General features: G+C 44.2%; 1 protein-coding gene across 5 annotated transcripts; it reads right to left on the bottom strand.

Moving 5' to 3' along the window:
* Positions 1 to 1067: 1067 nt before the first annotated feature.
* Znf821 (zinc finger protein 821) lies at positions 1068 to 20649 on the bottom strand. Of its 5 annotated transcripts, none has more exons than XM_034522750.2 (9): positions 19694 to 19835; positions 19155 to 19217; positions 17593 to 17709; positions 15610 to 15726; positions 7826 to 7951; positions 4758 to 4906; positions 4262 to 4366; positions 2961 to 3127; positions 1068 to 2036 (listed from the first exon to the last, which is right to left on the bottom strand). In XM_034522750.2, the coding sequence occupies exons 4-9, from the start codon at positions 15647 to 15649 to the stop codon at positions 1382 to 1384; spliced, it is 1242 nt and encodes a 413-aa protein (XP_034378641.1). In that variant the 5' UTR covers positions 15650 to 15726; positions 17593 to 17709; positions 19155 to 19217; positions 19694 to 19835; the 3' UTR covers positions 1068 to 1381. The 5 variants fall into 5 exon arrangements, with proteins under 5 accessions (XP_034378641.1, XP_034378644.1, XP_076771980.1 ...); XM_034522753.2 differs by having other exon boundaries at positions 17593 to 17680; XM_076915865.1 differs by lacking the exons at positions 17593 to 17709; positions 19694 to 19835 and adding an exon at positions 20632 to 20649.
* Positions 20650 to 22221: the final 1572 nt, after the last annotated feature.

Raw genomic sequence — 22221 nt, 5'->3', positions numbered from 1 at the left:
TGTCCTGGAGCTCATTTTATAGGCCAGGCTGTCTCTACCTCCCAAGTGCCGAGATAAAAGATGGGTACTACCACATCTAGCTTATTTTGTTGTTTGGGTTGGTTGGTTTTGCAATGGTGGGGATCAAAGGTAGGGCCCCCAGTTATGTTAGGCAAGCAACCACTGGTCTGGGGTTTTGAACCCATGTATCTAATTCCTGAATTTGTACTAATTTAGAATGTTGTGGAAAGAATGAGCTAAACCATGTAAAGTGGACAAGGTATTCGTTGGGACACAGTGCATCCAGTCATTTGAAATAGTCCAAGGAAGACTTCAGTAGGGAACTCTGTGGAAGGCATTTGGATCAATTAAGGACTTTTATCTTTTATCTCTTTTTCAATGCAACTCTTTGGCTTTTTGTTTTCAAGACAGGATTTTTCTGTGTAACAACCAGCCCTAGCTGTCCTGGAATTCACTTTGTAGAACAGGTTAGCTTTGAACTCATAAAGATCTGCCTGCTTCTGCCCTCCCAAGTGCTGAGATCAAAGGTGTGTGCCACCATGCTTCAGTGTAATTCTTCTGAGTATTTTTCAGCTGGTCAGGGAGGACTTACCCATAGTCTGTTGGGATTCATTTGACACTTTTAAATAGCCTTAGATCTAAGAGGTAGGAGAAGAATCCAAATATCCCTGTTTCATTGGAAGAGGTCTACATTTCTGGCATAGTTATTTTTCTGGCAACAAATTAACTAGGGCACATCCTTCTGGACCTCAAGATCTATAAATATCCAAACTGTACATAAGCTTTGATGTGGGCTAAGGAAAGTTCTATGCTTATTCTTGTACAGAAAGATGAGTAGCTCATCTTCTACATACCATGGCCGCCAAACTCTAAGAGTGAGATGTTCTGTTATAGTCTTCACCACAGATGACTTGATCTCACCTATCACTAGTCCTTTGCTTGGACAGCCTAACTTGAGCACTCCTCTGCCTCAGAAAAGAAGCCGTCCGAATACCAACAAATCCGTGTAAAGTTCTCTACTGCCACACACCACTGGATGAAACAAAAATGAGACAAAAGAGCCAAGGGCCAGGAAAGATAAAATTAATTTATTTGCCCTCACAGCTTCATGGACCATACTGGGTCCTACAGTCCCATAATTCTGGCCTGCCACTGTGGGCTGAAGAGTCCAGGTTTCTGGAGTGCCTGCTCCCTTGTCCAGAGCTGTATTGAGCTCGGTCCCTCCTGACCCCCATCCTGTTCCCAAATGCAGAGGGTGCACAGGTTTCCCTGCAACCAACCCGGACCCGCCTGTGGCAGCAAGGACTGTGGCCTCCTGAGTGACTGCAGCACCAATCCATGTGGGCTGGAATGGATGGGAGGTCAGGCAAGAGGGTGTGGTTCAGTGCAGAGAGCTGCTGTTTTGTTCTTCGAAGGCCATTTTCCCTAGAAGCTGGCTGTCCAACTCTACCCCACCCACGGGCAACTGGAAGAAGTTCATTTCAGCTGCTAAGGCTGCCATGGCAGAAGGGTCCTGCCCAAACTGAGCTCGCAACATCATGTCCATTTTCTCCAGTCTCCTCTTGAGCCTCTTAGCCTCTCGCTCTCGAATGAGTCGGGCCTGCCGCTTCTCTGGGGTTTCATTGGCCCGCTTCAGCCTCATGGCCTCACGGTCTCGCTGTAGCCTGCGAGCTCGCTGTTCATCTGTCTCTTGCATGCGCTGCAGGCGCTTGGCTTCACGATCCCTCATGCGTCTTACCTCCCGCTCCTCTGGGGTCTCATTGTCTCGCCGACTCTTCTTGGCTGTGCGTTCTCGTTCAAGTCGTTGCAACCTTACTTCCAAAGGTTCATTCTGTCGACGAAGGGCCCACTTGCGTACACTGGGAGTCTGTGTTTCCAGTAGCTTGCGGTAGGCAGCACAGTTGTTGCATACAAGCAGAATTCCAGCAGGGTATACTGGAGGACTACAGGCAATGTCCTTTCCTTCAGCACTGGAGGGACCCTCACTATGGACTTGTGGTACGGATTCCATATTAAGTACTTCAGGAAGTTTCTCACTGAGAAGTAAAGATTTTTGATAGTTAGTATTTCTCTATAGCAAGTAGGTAACCTTACTCCTTAACCACTAGGCAAACTGTCCCAGGTCTACCGCTTGGTTCGAATGCTTGGAAGACTCCTCTTCTTTGGACTAGGGTACCTACTGTGTTTCAAGGCCCACCTTCAATTAGCAACTGAGCCACCTGCCATAGAAAGCTATCTAGAATAACCCTGCAAGGCAAAGTCAGAAATAGCAGTTTCTTAAGGAGCTGTGCAGGTCTAAGCCTGGAGTGTGAATGAAGGGGCCTGGAGGTGGAAGTTTCCTTCACACAGGTACAATTAATTCACTGTCTTACCACCTCCTATCTGATACTACCCATAAGGAAAAGTAGCTTGTGAATTGTACAAACAAGACAATGGGAGGAGCGCAGTGTTTTAGTCTTCCTAGAACACAGCAGTGTGTCCTTAACACCAGGATCCTCTTAGCATACTGTAACTTCTGTTTTATCATGAATGTTTCTGCATGTTGCATGTTCTGCATCACTTTCTTTTTTTTCTTTTTTTGGTTTTTCGAGACAGGGTTTCTCTGTGTAGCCCTGGCTGTCCTGGAACTCACTCTGTAGACCAGGCTGGCCTCGAACTCCGAAATCCGCCTGCCTCTGCCTCCCAAATGCTGGGATTAAAGGCATGCACCACCACTGCCTGGCTCTGCATCACTTTCTAGTTGGAAATATTGATAGGGAAAAAAAAAAAAGCAATTCATTTCCCTTGAGGGATATCTAGTGCATACTGTCTATCGTATCTCCAAGTCTCACTGCTTTTATTTACAGATTGTTCTGTTAGTTCATTTGAATTATTTATCTCTTGTGTTTCCTTTGATCTGGGAAAGCAGCATCTTATACCCCGTAACTTGTTCTGAGCACAAGGTTAGGTGTTCTACTAACCTGTTAAAAGTGGCATGGCTAGTAAAACGGGCTCCACACACAGCACAGTTAGACCGCTGATCTTCTGAATGGATTAGGAGGTGGCGACCCAAAGACCCTGGGGAGCTAAGGGCCCGTCCACAGACAGGGCACATGTAACTCTTGGCACTCACCACTGCTGCAGTATGCTGCAAAACAAAGCCTTAAGCTGTCAACTGCTTGTTGCCTTCAGGACAGTCTACACCCCTTCCTCTTCTTTCCCTTAGACTGAGGGGCTTGGAACTATTTAGCTCCTAGGAAAAGCACAGCCTGTTGTATTAGTGGATTTCCAGAAGAGCCTAGCCATTCAGACCATGGCTCAGATCTTATTACTGTGAATTCTGGCCATATTCGGGGACACGTGAATGGCTTGAGGAATAATGGAGTTCCAGAGCCCACCTCAGAGCCTTAGAGGAATTCATGCTCGAGATAGTTTTGTCTTCCCTGGCTCATACTGTACTGATACAAGTGCCTTTTAAGAGTACAATGAAGAGGCTGGGCGGGAGTAGTTGTGTGTAACAAGTATTTATGGACCATATTTCCTCAGGCTTCTGAAGTACTTCTAATAAACCAACTATCTTTACAGGTATGATCTCTAAAGCCTGGTCCAGCCTGGGCTGTGCACTGTTGTCTCAGAACACAGAGCACCAGATCTCTAAAGCCTGGTCCAACCTGGGCTGTGTACTGTTGTCTCAGAACACAGAGCACCAGGAGTAGGCACACTTAGTTGTGTACCTATTAGGGGGAAATGTCTTATGTTGTTTCCCTTGTTTGTACTTTCACTGGCACCCCAAAATATGTCACTCTGTGTTTTATCTGTGCACCTGTAGCATGCCTGTACCTGTGCAGGCCACAGTATGTGTGTATGGAAGTCAGAGGATAACAAGGGCCATCAGTTTTCTCCTTCCACTGTGTGAGTCCTGAGTCCTGGACTCAGGTCATCAGGCTTAGGAGCAGGTGCCTTTACCACCAGAGCCATCTTGTTGACTTACATAATTTATGTTGGCCCTAGCCCACTTTTAAAAGCCATCATTGTTACAAGAAGTCAGTTTCTATTTCACTACTGATTGTATTAAACAATTTAATAAAACAAGACCATGATACTTAATTCTACAGTGTATCTGTCTGGGAACTCAACCATTATTTTCTAACATGCTCTGAGGGTTGGGAGGAGTCCTAGTAGAACCAATAACCTGAGCCTCCTTTGCAAAGGCAAAGGCTACTGCAGCAGCTGAGCTGTAAACTGCTGGCACTCAGTCCCAGAGCTCCCTCCCATTCCATACCTGGTGCACATGTGCAATCAGCTGCTCCCGACTCCCGCAGTCTAGCTGGCAGAGGGGACACTGGCAGAGTTCAAGTAAGGGGTCAGAGTTTAGGTTTTCTGTGACCTGCAAATCCACCAAACAGGCAAGTCATGAAGACTCTTCACTAGTCTCTTCCCTGCTCCCACATCTTTCAATAGTCTTAGGTTCCCACTACAGATTGAAGGATAAAATATTGTTTGAATGAAAGAAATAAATTTCTTCAATTGTCAAGGCTTTCTGCCCTGAGGACACTGGACTCTGTAGGGAAAAAACTAGACATGTAGTTCCCTTCTACATGTTCCTGGCATGAATCTTCAGGATACAATGTATTTGGAAGCTGGTTCCACAAGATAGCCTGACTCTGATTTAACCTGGAAACATCCTCCTGAGAAAGAGAAGCTCCTAAGTGTGAAAGCTTCAGGGTGCAGGCTGCGATGGAAGGCAAGCTGCCATGCGAGCACTGCTTGTCACTTGCCTCATGCTCTACTAGTGCATCCCCACCACCGACAGGTGCTTCTGCATTCTCTAATTCTTTTTCCACTTTGACTACCCCACCATCTTCCTCTGATGTGTGGGAAGATACTTCATCTTGTGTGGTCTCCTCTTCGTCACCTTCACTGTCACCTGGAACACATAAACTGGTCACTTGTTCTGATTTTTATAAGAATACATCCTGAGCTGCTGTCCACTTAACAGTTTGCAGCTACAATGTAAAAAACATTTTCAGGCCAGGCAGTGGTGGCGCACGCCTTTAATCCCAGCACTTGGAAGGCAGAGGCAGGTGGATTTCTGAGTTCGAGGCTAGCCTGGTCTATAGAGTGAGTTCCAGGACAGTCAGGACTACACAGAGAAACCCTGTCTCGAGAAACCCTGTCTCGAAATACCAAACAAACAAACAAACAAACAAACCAAAAAGGCAAAAAAAAAAAAAAAAACAAAAAAAAAAAACAAAAAAAAAAACCCATTTTCAGACTTCAGGTAATACAGTTTGCATCAGTGCTTGGTGGGCACAAATCAGCTCTAACTACCATTCATTATGCTACACATACACTACGGGGAAAATGTGAGGCAAATCTGCATTTAAACAGTAACTAGCTTCCTACATTACCAAACTAGTAATTGTTTTTTAAAAAGGTCTCATATAGCCCAGGCTGGCTTCAGTCTCACTATGTATTCAAGGATGACTTTGAACTTCTGATCCTCCTGCCTCTATCTCCCAAGTGCTGTGATTATAGGCATTGATCACCATGCTCTAATGCTTGGCAAAACCATTCTTATTCATGGTTCTCAGTATCTTAACACTTGAGATTGTACCTTCCGAAGCACATCATTCCAAACTCACTCACACAACACACAATCTCTGACCTTTTTCTGACTTTATTACTTACTTGTCTCCTCAGCCACCTGCACAGTTTTCCCATGCTGCCTCACACAGTTCTACCCTGAGGCCACCAATCTCTTCTCTCACAACAAACATAAATATATAATCCATATATAGTAATAGAATTTTATTTCCTCTTATCAGTAAGGATATAAGAATCAATTAGTTTTAAATTATATCAGTTTATATGGAAAGGGCTATACATTACAGTGGAAAAATAGAATTAGCATAGCAACCAACCCTGGACAGTTTATATTTATAGGGGTAGAAGGTGTCCAAGTTTATCTTCTCTCTTTCTTGTCCCCTCTTTTGAGAGAGTTTCTTTGTATAGCCCTGGCTGTCCTGGAACTCTATATAGACCAGGCTGTCCTCACTCCCAAGAGAACTTCCTGTTTCTGACTTTAAGTGCTGGGATCAAAGGTGTATCCCACCATGTTCGGCTGTCCACTCTGGTAATACACTAGTAATGTACATTTTAAGCTAATAAAACCTGTTTCAGGTGGCTCTCTGGCTTACTTAATGGAAAACTAAATGTGAAAGAAGTGTGTGTGGGGGGGGAGTATTGTTCCTCACCTTAGACAGAAGTAACTGTTTTAGTTTAGCAGGGAAGCATGTGATTGTCAGGTAATCCACGTGTGGCTAATGAGTCTGCAAGGTTTGTGTGAGCTGATTTTGTCCATCATTTGTAAATAATAAATAAAAATTGAGGGGGAAAATAATTGAGGGGAGAAAACACCCACAACAACAAATGCTTTTCGGCATGGGTGTTTTAAAGATCACAGAGGAAGCCCTGCCTGAGAGGAGCCATCAGGTGAAAGCCCTCCCCTTTCATTTCTGCTTGGATTCTGGACTCCTAGGGCTACTGGGAGGAGTCTCAACATATCCTGCACATACAGGAGCTCATTCTCCTGCTGACAAGGCTCTCCGTCCTCTTCTGTTTTGCATAATTTCTAAATCTACAATACAAGATCATTTCTTTTTCTGACAACACTGGGTTAAATTTCCTTTACTGACAAAATTTCTACCAGACCACCCACTGGTGGCTATGCGTGTCTATATTAGATGTATCAGTCATGTGGTCGACCTCATTTGGGTGCTAAAGAGTATGGTATGTTTTTGTTAAAGCTGTCTTTCACTCGAATCCATCCCAATTATGAAGGGTCGGCCCAGACTAAATCATTTTCTCACCAGCATCCAGTGTGGCACACTTGTAGGTGCAGTCTGAGGCACGGCTGCATCAAATACACTTGTGTAACTTGTCAATTACCTGACAGTCTCTAGTAGGAGCATTTTTAAAAGTATGCTGTCTAGAAGGATGGTACAACTTTTTATTCTTTTACAACAATAGCCTAGTAGAAACTGCTGTGTTCCATAGGATTCTGAGAAACTCTAGGGTTCATTTCTTTTTTCTACCTGATTAGTTTAGTGTTTGCACACGTGCTTGCTATTGTTTAATTACTAGTTTGGGAAACACTGTAGAATTTTCTATAGACTTCAGCACACATATACTGTCTCTCTTCTCTTTGTTCTCCTCTAGTTTTCAACTCGTTAAAAAAAAAAAACAAAAAAGAGATTTCACTTTAAACTGACATTTAATAAAAATCAGTATCAAGTGGATAAAATCAGGAAAGTGTGGAGACCTTTCAGGGAAAAACATAGCTCAGAGTCTATTCAGGCAGATCATGGAACAGACAATCATGAGCCTTAACTTATAAGACTATTTTTTTTTTTTTTTGATTTCCTAAACACAGAAATCTAGTAAGGCCTTTGGTGTGGGAAAACCTGGACTTCAGCATTTTATACACGACACGATCACATCAGATCTGTGAAACAGTAAAATGAGGACCTCAAGCAACAATTCATTAGTGCCACTCATACTTCAGTAACTATAAATAAAAAAGCCTAAAGCAAAGGGATTGTTTTTAATTTTACCTGGCCCACAAGCTGCCTGAACACTAACCATCTGTCTTAGAATGTCCTATATCACAACCACCATGAAACTATCTGTATATGGTACAGCAGTGTCCATTACTAGATTCAGACCTGAGATCAATATACTTTCTTAGATCTTCCTCCCAGCCCCCATGCACCACCCCACAGCACACACTCTATTAGTTCCTCTCCCATTGCCCTGAGTCATTACCAGAAGGTGCAGAACTCACTGCTACTGGAGTCCTGATCTCTCAGTTGTTGGATAGCTTGTCGCTGACTGCCAAGGTCTCCAGGAAAATCGGTTTTCATCATTGCCTGTCGGGCCTGTTCCTCTAGCCCAGCAAATACTTGGTCCCCTGGTGGTCACAAGAAAAAAATAGTCAGACCATCAGTTGGGCAGTACATGCTTAGGCAAACTAGTTGGAAGCTCAGACCATTCAAAGATAGGAGAGAGGCAAGTACCCTGTGTGGCTTCATTCATCTCCAAGCAATGCTGCTAGCTCCAACAGTTTCTGGGTGTAGCTGCTCTTCCTGGCCAGTTAGCTTATCTTAAATCTTCCTATTCTTGACCCTTGGAAAGCTGATTAATCGATACTTTACAAACTTAACTGCAGAACTGCAATTCCACTACAACCTTCCATTAGGATTGGGAAGACAGAGGGAAGAGGAAGAACAGTGGAATGGAGGCATGGCAAGAGACTGGGCAAACACCTATCTTAAATTACTGTTAGCACGGCCCTAATTCACTCTATCTCATTCATTTCACAAATGCTTCTGTAATCCTGAGTAAATCTCTAATCCCATCTTTCTTCAACACTCATTCCAAGCTATGTCCTGCCTGGCTCTAATGTCTACCAGAACTACCACGATAAACATGATTGGTTAAGTAACCGATGGGGAGGGGAGAAGAGGAGAACAGATAATAGTCTAACTCACTGAAACCAATCCCTGAAACATACCGACTATGACAAACACTACTTATCCAGCCAGTGTGCTTGGGTCAGTGTGGCCTTGTGGCCATTCCTGACTTTGCATTTACTTTTCATGAACTCTGCCCATGATCCATGTTATTGAAAAGTTAACCTGCAAGAGCCTTTAATTTCCAGGAGCTAGGTATAGAGAGAAGAGATAGGTTTTTCTTATCTCATTAAGTATGGGACTACAGGCCCAATTCCCCAGTAAACAAGGGAGTATAATCAAAAACCCCAGGGAAATGTTTATAGACTAGGCCTTTTCTTACTGAAAAGGGAAAGGACAGTAGACAGGCTAAGATTCAGGAGACAGAGTACAAAGTTAAGGAAGTTGTTCCTTGGTCAGTGTAAAATCTGATGTGGGGGTCAGTCAATTTCATGTAATTTATTTGCTCACTCATTCACAAATAATCCTTAAACATTGCTACCATATGCTAAGCACTAAATACCAATTAGTCACTACGTGATATGTGCTAGTCCAGGCTTTATAAGTACTATGTAGGTTAGATAGTCCTCACCTTAATTCGTTCTCTTTTAAATGTAACTTTTTATTACCTGTGTGTAGGGAGGTATAGATGTACCATGGTGCATCTGTGGAGAACAGTGGACAATTTTCTGGGTTTTGCGCATTGAACTCAGGTTGCGATGCTTGCACGACAAGCACTTTAACCCACCAGCATCTGGTCCCCTCACTTGATTCTCTATATGGTAGGTATTCTTACCTACCTACCTACCATATACCCATACTATCTATGTGTTATTAAGATAACCAAAGGTGATGGAGGGATAGCTCAGCAGTGAAGAGTGTGTATTATTGCTCTTGCTAAGTTTGGTTCCCAGTTCCCCATAGCTCCTGCTCCAGGGAATATGATGCTTCTGACCTCCACAAGGATCTGCACTCACGTGAACATAAACCAACAAACACATAACTGAACATAAATCACTTTCTAAAAATAGAAGAAAACTAAGGTCTATGGTGAAACCAAGTACTGAGGTCTATATAACCATGTTTTTTCTGGGCTCCCGTTCTTGCTCTTTGGTTGTCTGTTTCTCTTGGAATAGGGGTTAAAGTCTACAGTCTTGTGTATCACTTCTGGCCCTCAGCTATAACCCTATCCCTCAAAGTCCCGACTTCCCATGTGCTGGAAGGGGAGGTATGATTTTGATGTGACAGGGCTGGCTTCACAGTCAGCCTCCGTATCACAGTACTGTTGAATCTTCATGTCATGTAACAACAACTCAAATATCAAAATCATGTTTCAAGCCTACAATATGACAAAAGGAAAACAGACAGTTCTGATAGCACTGCCTGAGTCACCATGCCTGGATTAGAGAAACTGACATTGGTGCAATGGAGGTGAAGAGGGTTGGAATGTTTTCCTAGGTATAGAGACCTCAAGAAAAGGAAAAATTAGTTGCTTTAAAAACCATGTTCATATTTTTGTTGTTGGCTATTTTCTTTTTTGAGACGGGTTATCTCTATATAGCTCTGGCTGGCCTGCAATTCATTATGTAGAACAGGCTAGGCTTGTATTCACAGGCAGATACCCACCTCTGCCTGCTGATGCTGAGATTAAAGGTATACACCACCATGCCCAGCCTGTGTTCACAATTTCTACAGCAACACGTGGGCTATAAGTTACTAAGACAATATGTTATAAGAGAAGGCAAAAGTAAACTGTACAGAGTGTTTCTCTTCCTTCTCTGCAAAAGTATTTAACTTTTCCAGTTGATTCTACTGAAATAGCAAAACCATTGCCAACTGTAATAGTCAATTCCTCTACATGGGTTTCATGTTTTTGGAGCTAAGGGCCGGAGACAGAACAGGCACTAAGGAAAAAATTACTGTCAGTAATTTTCATCACAACACTTTAGGTCTATAAGGAAACAAGCTGAATTTAAAACATGCCAGAAATGAATAATAAAAATCTTCCCTGTCACACTGCACTAGTAGACAGACATCTAGAAGGAAGGTGGAAATGGCTTGGCGTTTAAGAGCACTGACCGCTCTGTTAGAGGATGCAGGTTTGATTCCCAACACCCACATGGTGGCTCACAACCATCTGTAAACTAGTTGCAAGAGATCCGATCTAGTTGCTAGGCAGTGGTGGCGCATACCTTTAATCCCAGCACTTGGGAGGCAGAGGCAGGCGGATTTCTGAGTTCAAGGCCAGCCTGGTCTACAGAGTAAGTTCCAGGACAGCCAGGGCTACACAGAGAAACCATGTCTTGAAAAACCAAAAAAAAAAAGGAAAAAAAAAGAAAGAAAAAGAAAAACAAAACAAACAAACAAAAAAACAAAGAGAGAGAGACAGATCCAATACCCGCTTCTTCTGGTCTCAATGGATACCAGGTATGCAAGGCAAAACACCCATACACATAAAATTAAGCTGAATTTAAAAGATACCTAAAAGCAGATGAATCTTTCTAAATGAGCCAGTAATTCAGTTTAATCTTTATCAACATGAACTCAGAATTCTGTTAAGTTAACAATTCAGACCTTTGTAGAATAGAGTGGAGTTTCTTCACTACTACCTACCGGAGATTCTTTCTGGCATTCTCAGCCAGGGAACTTGGGATACATTAGTTTTCAGCAGTTCAGAAACATTCTTTTATTCTATTCCTGACTGGAAAAGCCTAAAACAAATATTATCCTTTAAGGCTGTTCCTATTTTAAATAGCAACATAAAACAATATATATGTATTTTTAAATCTCAAAAGTGATTTTGTCAAACTTCCTAACAAGAGTAAATGATTTGTCTGGTAGTTACTTTTATCTAATCTCCAAATCCAACTGTCCAGAATTCTCCTTTGGAGAGAAGGTAGTGAAAACTGCTAAGAAATGTGTCCCACTGGGGCTGGTGAGGTGGCTCAGTGGCTAGAGGCCCTGTCTACCATGTTCAACTCCTGGAACCCACAAGGTTGAAGGAGAGGACCCACCCTTGGCAGCTGTCCTCGTGTGTGCACTGTAGCATGTCCTCTCTACCCCATGCACAAAACAAAAATTGTAAGAAATTTACATGTTAATTCAAGTACAATGATACAAATATTTGTGAATAAGAAATATAGAATTGCCTTTTTTAAAAGTTACTTTTATTTTAGGTACACTTATGCTTTGCCTACATGTATGTCTGTGTGAGAGTGACATATCCCCTAGAACTGGAGTTACAGACAGCTGTGAGCTGCTATGTGGGTGCTGGGAACTGAACCCAGGTCCTCTGGAAGGGCAGCCAGTGCTCTTAACCAGGGCCACCTCTCTAGCCCTGTTAATGACCTATTTTTATAATGTAAAATTATTTCTATCTTGAGACTGTTAGACTAAGTTAAAATTCTCTAGCTCCCAGATATTACATGTGGGCATTTATCTGCCTTCTAATAGCCAGGTTCCACAATTAACTCCAGGCACTTTTTTTTTCTCCTTTTCTTTCTCTTTAAATTTGATATGAAATGCAGAGAGTGTTTATCTTACTTTTGCCTAGGGATTCACAGACCAGTGAAGAATGAGGCAATGAAAGCCAGTTTGAAAAAGCTGAAAAGACCAAAAGTCTTCAAAGGACAAAGATTTTGCTCTTTTTTCCTTTGGGTCCTTAGTATAGTTTAATAAATCCAAGTCTGGACTTCCTGAAATTACCCAGTTGAACATATTCTCTAAGTAAGCAGATGTATGTTCAGAAAAAGCAGCAGTGCGGGAACGAGGGTGGGGGAGGGATGTGGCGAGAGAGGCACACAGCAGATTCCTTCCCAGCTGGCACTCTGAGTAGTGCTATCTATGCGGGAAACATCAGTTCCATCCCAGGAAGGCCAGCAGCATGAACTGACACAGCACCCCCTGGCTCTCAGAAAGGAAAGGACCTGGATGCTTTTACACCTGCAGAGCTTCCTGCTGCAGCTCTCTAGCCTCAGTACCTGCAACCTGAGAGCCAAGTATCTGGAGGGAGGTTTTTTACTTGGTAGCTTCCTTGATTTCAGGAAATTTTCAAATTCTCCAGAAAGTCAACAGACTTGCACTCAGAAAGGGAAGAACCGGGAAAGCAGGTAAGGGAGAAGGCCTAAAACCCAAGGTTGCAACTCAGTGGCAATTTCTTTATAATGAGGAATTCTGGGTTTTTATTCTAAAATTTTGCATTGAGTCTGCTAAGGAGATAGGAATGGGCTGTTTGGATGATTTAGACAGAAAAACAAAGTGTGTGCTAAAGAAGCCTGCCACTGCTTTTGGAGGACCCAGGTTTGATTCCCAGAACTCATATGGTGGCTCACAACCTTCTGTAATTCAGAGGCTAGAGAAATGGCTATTCTTCAATCACAATACCTGTTTATATTAAAACATATACTGTTTATATCCAGTTGTAGGGGATCTGATGTCCTCTTCTGGCCTTTGCGGGCATCTGGCATGTATGAGATGCACAGACATGTAGACAAAACACTCATTTTATACTATGCAACATACAAATAAAAAATTAAAAGTAAAAAACAGGGCCTCAAGTTTTCCAACTCTAGTAGCAGCCCAGTTTGTCTTGGTTTTAGTTCTCTATGGCGGGAGAGGCATGTACCTAATGGTCAGAAGCTATGGAGACAGAGGCACAGGGCACTCAAGCTCTGCTGGTTCTCTGGCTTTAGGACAGTTGAGCCTTGGTGGGTGACATAGACAGAAGACACCTCCCGTGCCCCTGTACATGCAGGCACACTGCATCTGCTTCAGCAGCAACTTCAAAATCTTCCTAGACTACTCACCTTTCTATTAAGCAGCCTTGGAAATCTACCTATCCAGAGTAACAGCTGGGAGCACCCGCCTGGTTTATCGTATTCAGCATTTCCAGGACTTAAACTGTGAGCATATAGGAAAGTTTGGGTACTTCCATATATCATTATCAGTATCATCCATGTAAAATGTCGTATCATTAATGTAAGATGTCAAAGCTATCATCACTTCTTTGATCACAATGTTTTCAATAAATTTTAGTCATCTTAATTCTTACACAATAACTCCTCTCCAGTATTTTTGTTTACTTGTTGCTTTAAGAAGAAAGTCTTAATCTTGTACCTCACTGGTACAAATAGGCATAATTATGCTCTAATTGTATTTTGAGAGAAAAGTTTCCTTTTAACAGGAAGGGTGATGTGTAGGAGGAGCTAAGGTGGGAGGAGTACTGAGAGGAAGAAAAGGAGTAAGAAGAGGAGAAGAAGGAGAGGAGAAGCTAGGTGATGAAAGAGAGATAGAGGGGGGAGACAGGGAAGCAGATGTTCATGTATCTCCACCAGTCAAAGATAGTTGATATATCTAGGTTGGGTAGTGGGTTACACCTCTGATTGAACAATACCAAACTTATAAAGCCTATGATTAACATTTCTTAAAAAAATGTATAAATGCAAAAAGGAAAAGGGGGCATGGGATAGGGGTTTTCTAAGGGGGGGGAATGGGGAAACGGGATGGTATCTGAAGTATAAATGAAAGATCTAATAAAAAAAAAAAAAAAAAAAAAAAAAAAAAAAAAAGAAGAAAGTCTTAGAGTGTGAGGCTGTCCCGGGGTGGTGGAGTCCCTGCTGACCATGTGTAAGGCCAGTCACAGGAAGACCACGTGCATCTCTGAATTTGCTGCTGCTGTACTGTACTTCACATTAGCCACCTGTCTATTTTATGAATGTTGAGTTAAAAATGCTCTCTAACCTGAATACAGGAAAATGGCTAATTATCACAAATATGATAGTAACTAATTATTTTGTTTGGTGTGTTGTATGTGTGCACACAGTGTAGAAGCCAGAGGCCAGTGTCGTTCTCTACTGCGCTCTTTGTTTTGACAGGGGATTTAACTGAAACTAAATCTTGCTGTGTAGGGTAGACTATCTGACTATCAAGTCTCCAGAATCCACTTGTCTCTGGCCCCTTCTCCAGCATGGGGGTCACAAACTCATACTAGTACACCTGATTCATACTATTACATCTATCTTTTTTGAAATGTATTATGCTTGTACATGTATGTGAGCATGTATGTAGTAGGCTAAAGGATAACTTGCAGGAGTTGGTTCTTTCCTTCCTCCAAGTTGGTCCCAAAAATCAAACTCAGACCATCAGCTGCCAAAGCAGGCTACCTGTTGAGCCATCTCACTGACCCCTAAGGGTTTGTTTGTTTGTTTGTTTTTTAAATTTTTAATTATTTTACTTTTATTCACATGGGTTCTGGAGACCTGAACTCAGGTCCTCATGCTTGGATCAAGCACTTGTTTTGGTTTTGTTACTGTTCCTGACTATCTAGAAGGGACACACACTGACACGCAGAGTCTCAACAGCTTTCTTTAGCTAGGAGAGGATTCCACAACCCCTCTCCTATATCCTTAAAGCTGCCCAGTTCTGCTGCTTGATGGAGCTTGGAACTTGGGCCCCTTGTCCAATCTGTATCAGCTTTCTCTTGTTGGAGATTTCCTATACACTGCTAAAGCTTTTCTTAATTCCTTTTCACAAGTTAAAAATTTAGCTGGATGAGTCTTACTCTGGGATGGGGTCTTACCTGTGACTTTGGAGAAATAAAACCTCTGCTAGAACTCTCTTCCTTCTCTAGCAGATCACATGCATTCCCTTTCTTTCTGTCTAAGTCCACCTTTCATCCTCGAAGGCCCTGTTTAAGTTCATGGTCTAGGCCTCCTCCATCAAGCACTCCGCTGCTACCCCAGGTACTGAAACAATCCTATTTGTAACTTCTGTGGTAATCTATACTGCCCCTATTAGGCATATAGCATATATTTTTATGTTTTTTGTGTATGTATGTGTAGCTGCATTATAGTTATGTTATATTGTTTTATAGCCTTAATACCTAATATACTTTTTCACAAAATAAGTTTCCTGTAATTGTTAATATTAAGGATGAATCAAACCCATACATACTCTTTGGACAAGTTAAACATCATTCCAGTAACTTCATATTTCAAATCCATACTGGAAATCTTTAACCTTTTCTTCTCTTCCACAAATGAGTGTGAGCCTCTCCCCCAAAATTTACATTTTTCTTTCATTCCAACCCAGGTTTCAAAAGACAAAGCCCAGTACTCACAGTGAACTTTGTTTGGATTTGTCTGTTTCCTACGGGACATGTTTCCCTGATGTACAAGCTTGGTTCTTTCCCAGTTTCACCCCTGGACAGGTCACTACCTCCTTATAAGGTGCTGACCTGCAAAAATAAAAAAATTAAAGAATAATATTGTTAGCCTGTTATTCTTCCCAGAAATTACAAAATTAGAACATTTAAGGACCTTAAAAAATACCTCTTGAGCATATAAAACTCACTAGATAAAAATAACTGAGCTAATGAAATGAAAAAAGTAAATAAATCTCTAACCCAAAGTGGAGGACCAAGAAACTTGAGTGGCGACTACTTTTAGAGGACTTATGAGAATTCTTCCATAAAGCTGTCTTTGGAATCCAGACTACTACTAAGTGGTCACAGTCAAGATCACAGGACAGAAAAGGATGCAAATTCAGGCAATCAAGGTTAAAAGTACTGTGGGATAAAGAAATTACATTACTCCCACAGATGTGAAAGAAAGCAAAAAGATGACAAAAGACCAGTAGCAGCTGACCTGTCACATGTGCAACTGGAAGTCAAGGCCTGCAGTCTGTATCTCTATATAGTTCTCGAAGGAACGATGCTTAGAGGTAGCCAAGGTATCACTTAACAGGCACACTACCAGGCCCCTAGCATGACACGAGAGCAAATCAAACTTCTGCCACTCAGGACAGGCTCACCAGAAGAGTAGATGCCTTCCACATGGTGGAGTACTAATTCAGTCTCCCAATGTGGAACACCAATTGGCCCTGTTCAGATGCTCTGGAGAGGTCAAAAGTCCTAATTTTATAGCTTCTTCTCAATTCTGCTGGGTAGCAAGGAGACCAGGGAGGAAGAAAGAGCAAAGCTCCCTATACAAGAAGAGCAGCAGAGATGTGCATCTGCCCTCTGATGGAGATGAAGGCAAATTCTTAAACCTGGAGGTTCTTTGTTAACAACAACACTGGTTCAGCCAATAGCACTGTAAGAGACTCTGAAGTGGTTTACCTGCAAAAGCTGTGGCCTTTTCTTTACAAGACAGAGTGAGGACTGGATATGTGATATACTGGCAGAGTGCCTGCCTAGCATGTGTCAGGCCCTGGGTTCCATTCCCAACACCACAAAATAAGACAAACACACCAGAGTGAACAAATGTAAACAGAAGAGGTAAAATTCTTCTTTTCTACCTAAGTTAGGGATGTGGGTTTAGTCATTCCATTTCCTTTCAGTTCCTGCTGTCTTAAATTGGACTCACATATAGAAATGTCTCGAACCTTTACTCTGCCTCAACGCTTTGGGGCTAAGTGCTCTGGTCAAGAGAGAGAGAGAGTGGGGCTGCAGGGGCAGGAGACTCGAAGAACGGAAACAAGACAGAAAGTCTGATCAAGTCTCTTACCAAGTCTCTCTTATTGAAGGGAATTCTGAGGTATTTATACGCTTTTGCCACGTGCCTTGTAGGCGCATGGATACCACGTGCCTTGCAGGTGTTGATATGACATAAGACTTACAGGTGTCTATTAGCATGGATAGCACGTGCACCGTGCGCCTTACAGGCATATATGGCCTGGATAGCACGTGGACAGCACGTGAACCACATGCCTTGCAGGCGTGGCTACCACGTGCGCCTTTCAGCTGGGGGCAATCAACAGCAAAACAAAATATGTGGGATATCAGAGTGTGCTTCAGCTGTTGTAGGCTATTGAAAACCAAATCTCTTATCAGGGTATATGGTTCTAGATGGCTGCAAAGATAATCTAGCCGCTTTCTGCTAAAAGTCGGCTCCCAACATAGAAATATATAGTTCATTGCTTTAAGACAAATTACTAGTTGTACTGTGCACTCCAGTTAAGGAAGACTCACCTGCTTTGCCAACTAACTCCTACTAGTGGTACTGTGCACGCCAGTTAAGGAAGCTCACCTGATAATGCCAACTAACTCCTCTATGTAGCTAGAAGGCTCTCAAACCTGTAATCAGATCCTGCCTCCCCTTACCAAAAGAAGAAAGAAACCGCAAATGGCAAAGACAGGCCTCCACAGGAAGTGGCAAAGGAAGCAGCTTTCAGGCAGTCTTCTATCATATCTGCATACCAAACACAGTTCTTTTCAGACCTTCAATTAAAAAAAGGAAAATAACTCCTAATACATTTTAGAGAGCAGCATACTGATGTCTAATAAAAGGGTATGTATTCTTGGTTTTCTTTTCTTCTTGGAGATAAGTGTTTCATGTATCTTTAACTCATCTTGAACTGGGTAGGCAAAAATGATCTTGAATTTCTGATATTCCTGCCTCAACAGAGTATAGGCAGGTGCTGTCCCTGCCTCCATGCCCAGCTTTATTTACATGGTGCCAGGGACTGAACCTAAAGCTCTCTGCAGGCTAGGCAGGTCTTTGTGCACAATGGGCAAGCACTCTACCAACTAAGCTACATCCCCAGTTGTTGGGGGTGGTCACTCCTTTCCCCTGCCCCTACTCTTTTTTGGAGATTGTGTCTTGACCTCAAACCCCTGGACTCAATGCCTCTCCAGGCTCAGCCTTCTGACTAAATGGGATTAGAGGTATCACTACACCTGGGTTAGTCTTCCGAGTCATTTTAATATAAACTGTGAATGAATAGCACACTTTAGGTCTTTCTCTGTGTTTGCAGACTCCCAAAGTGGGAAGCTGAATGAGATGTAGATAGGCTGTTTGTCTACATTTGTCTATAGTGTAACAAATGAAATCTCGTCTACATTTACCGATATAAAGATCAGGAATCGAAGCTATGAGACTGAGGTAATAAAGTCTGTCTGAAGAAGTGCCAGGCTCTATTCAGATCATCTTGGCAAGGCAATGGCGCAATAGTAAAGCTGCAGGCAAAGAGAAGCCTGCAGCCACAGCAGAGCCACTGCCGCTCACCATCCTCCTAGTGGCCCAATGGGGAACTGACCAGATGGTCCCTCCTGGGACTTCACACCTGAGGGATCACGGCAAAATAAACACACACCCTCCCTTCCCACAAAACAAAGCCAAGCCACAATAATTGAAACACCCACTAGAAAGAAAAAGCCCAGAGGAGGAGGGAAACCCTTGAAAATACATAAGGAAGCAGAGGAATGGCAGCGGAAGGCCACTCCTGACCCAAACAGCACAATAGCTGAGGTTAGTTTTATAGGTTGCAACCCTATTAAAACAAAACTCCATAGGTACAAGAGGTCACTCGGTCCCCTTTGCTTTCAGCACCGCCCAAATGTGAAACTTAAGCTCGGGATGTAACTGGATAGCTAGCTGCCTGAACATCTTCAGCTGGGAGGAAACTGGGAAGAACGGTAAAATGAGGATCTGACCTACAAGGAATTCGACTTTTAAAGGGAGCAGGGGATTTTGGTTTTTTGTTTTTTATCATCTATAGAGCCACAGTCAAAAGAGTCCTTGGGAGGGATGCACTGCCCCCCGCCCCCCCTTCATCCTGTCTCTGCTCTCTCACAGGTGTTAGGATGCAGCTTCCAGGGCACACTACAGACTTGTGTGTGGGTGTGCCCTTTTCCAGCCTTAAGAAAAGAGGGTGCATTCCCACCTCCAGCTCTGGTGAGGTTTCCACGAAGCAAAGTAAACTCGCCCGAATCCGAGTGATGTGAATCTGCCAAAAGGGAGAAAAGAAAGATGATCATACAGCCGTCTCACTGTGCCTGGGTCCTCTCGGGTCGGGGCTGGAGCTCGGATGTGCCGTCAATTGAGAGGGTGTCTCTGGCTTTTTCGAACAGGGGCACAGGTAAATCCCAGGTAATTAGACTGGAGTCAGAGGTCTCCCGACGCGGCTCTGACCAACCCTCAGACCACTTAGCCTGCTCCGAAATCTAAATTTAGTAGCTCCTCCGCCCGCCCGGCCGCCCGCGCCAGGACTGCCGGGCCCCCCGCCCCGTCCTCTCTCCCACGCCCATCCTCCCCTCCCCCAGCTCCACCCCAGCCTGTCAGACGCCGGCCCGCGAGGCCCGCACCCAGCTGCCGCAGCACCCAGCCCGCCCCTCCCCAGGAGCGAGCAGACAAAAGGCGGGCGACGGCGACGGCCGACGGGAGCTCTGCTGGCTGCTGGCTCCCGGCGCGGGGGCGCTTTACCCGCAGCCTCGGCGCTCCGCGTCCCTGGGCTCCGCCTCCGGACGGACAGATCGCGGGACAATGGGCCCCGGCCGCAGCTCGGGCTGGCCGGGCCGGGGCTCCCTGGGACCCGGCCCCGGCAGGCAGAGGGTGGCTGCGGGCCGGGCCGGCGGCGGGGAGGCGAGGGGCGGCGCAGCGGACAGACAAAGCCAACGGCAGACAGACGGACGGAGGGGGAAAAAGATGGCGACGCGGACGACGGGAGCGCGCTGTTCGCGCTCTCGCAGCGAGTGGTGCGCGTGCCGGAACCTCACCTCTCTCCTCCCGCCGCCGCCCCGACCCCTCCCGGCTCTCGAGGCGCGCGCCTGGCGCTGTGGGCGGGGCCTCGGGAAAGGGTCCGGGAAGGCGGGACTTAGAGAGCATCCAATCGCGGGCGTTCCAGAGGGGCCCCGCCCGCGTCCTGGTCCTGGCGACGGGCAGCGGAGCATCTAGGGGCTTTCGGAGGTGTCCCCAGCGCTTCCGCGCCTTTAGAGCTGGTGAACTCCACTCAGCTGTCATCTCCCCCCTGGTTTCCTCTCCCAACATCGAGTTCAGCCACAAAACCCACATCCCCCAACCACAGCTCCGCCGCAGGTTTCCCCATCTCCGTAGCCGAACCTGAGCCACTCGTCCCAGTCACAAGACCTCTTCACTCCCACAAGTCCCACGGCTTCTTCAGCTCCCGAGGCATTTAACGTAACGAAAGAGGGCCCACAGCTTCTGTGGGAGGGACTAAGCTGTCAGGTGGTCATAGACACAGGACCTGGGTAGCTTGTGGTCCTTGTTGCTATCGGTATTTGGAAAGGCTGAGCATGGTTGGACTCACTTCGTTCTAACGCGACTCCTGTTACTGTCCGCTTCATTATTTCTCCGTTGCCTTCCCTTCTTTCCCCTTATTTGTGCGGAAAACCCAAACCTACCTCTCTGAAGTCTCTCCGTAGAGAAGTAAAAAGAGGAGCCCTGTTTATAGAAGGCCCAACTTTCAGTCCCAGCTCTGCCATCGACCAGTCTGTTCACTTCGGGCAAGCCACTTCCCTGTTCTGGCCCTCTCCTCTCAGGAGTTGTGCTAGTCATGTAAAACAATCTCTGAAAACCCTGTGCAAGTTCCCTTATGATTTGCGGCTTCACAACGGCAGAACAAACGAGAGTGCTGACTCTTGCTGATAAAATGACTAGTCGAAGTATTTGCATAAAACATCCTTGCAAATTTTTTCTTCCTGAAATCTCCAACGAGATGCCACACGAGTTGCCTGTATCTTGTAGAATGTGCTAGAACGGCTGAATTGAAGAATCGTGGTCCTTGGCAATGCTGTAGGTAAATTACTCTTGCTTGCTTGCTTTATGGTGACTGGAATGTTTAGATATGAGTTACTATTCAATATCAGTCAAGAAAACATTTCAAATTAAAGAATTTGATTTGTACACACACCTAGGAAATGAAATATTCTCACCAAACTGGCTTTTAGACTTTTATGTATGAATACAAGCTGAAATAACAGTAACTTTAAGACCTCAGTAATTCTTGATGACCTAGACTCAGAGATGCAGCATGGCCTCGTTAGATCACTTTGAAATTGACCTGGCAGACATTTTCAACAAGAAAATAGCTGACGGATAAAGTCAGCCTCCAATGAAATGTCTTGAGTTTGTTATTAAATTGTTGTGTAATGATAGACAGCTTAGATTCGGGGGTAGACAGGACTGGGTTCACTCCGCAACAATTGTGTAGGGGGTGCTGGGCTGTTTATGATAATTTGGGATCATAATAATGCTATTCTTATGAGTTTCCTGGGATCTTAAAACGTCTCCACAATGTTGTGATTCAGGTTCATGATCAAATAATGAAAAACATACTTACTTTACCTCGGCTTCACCTAAACTCATTCTAGATCTGGAAGACTTTTTTTTTTTTTTTTTTTTTTTTTTTGGTTTTTTTCGAGACAGGGTTTCTCTGTGTAGTCCTGGCTGTCCTGGAACTCACTCTGTAGACCAGGCTGGCCTTGAACTTAGAAATCTGCCTGCCTCTCCCTCCCATCCACCTCGAGGGGTACGAGCATTAGAGATGCGTTTGCTGCCACATCCAGCTTTTGTGTTGGTTCTGTGATTTGAACTCAGGTCATCAGGAGTGTGCTTTGGGATAGTGAGCACCTTACCAACAGTCATCTCCTGGGCCCAGGTTTACCCTGCCCTCTTTGTCACTGTGCTTGCCCAGTACTTGTCCTGCCATCTCGATCACAGGGCTGAAATATCTTCCCAATCTGTCTTTCCCCTTTTTGTTGTTTGATTTCTGTACTGGGGACTGAACCTATGGCTAGCCCATGCTAACTAAGCACATAGCCCCACTGACCACTGGGCTACCTCACCAGTCCTGAAATCTATTTTATAATTATTGGCTTCTACACTGATCTCATTAAGTCTTTACATTACAATAGAAAAATGACAGGAAACACTTCGAACCCCAGTCACATATTTTTTTGGTATGGATATGTGTGTGTACTGATGTATGTGTG

Source organism: Arvicanthis niloticus, chromosome 18 (genome assembly GCF_011762505.2).
Source record: "Arvicanthis niloticus isolate mArvNil1 chromosome 18, mArvNil1.pat.X, whole genome shotgun sequence".
NCBI lineage: Eukaryota > Metazoa > Chordata > Mammalia > Rodentia > Muridae > Arvicanthis > Arvicanthis niloticus.
The sequence above is the reverse complement of the archived record's forward strand: the minus strand, read 5'-3'. Positions and strand labels throughout refer to the sequence as shown.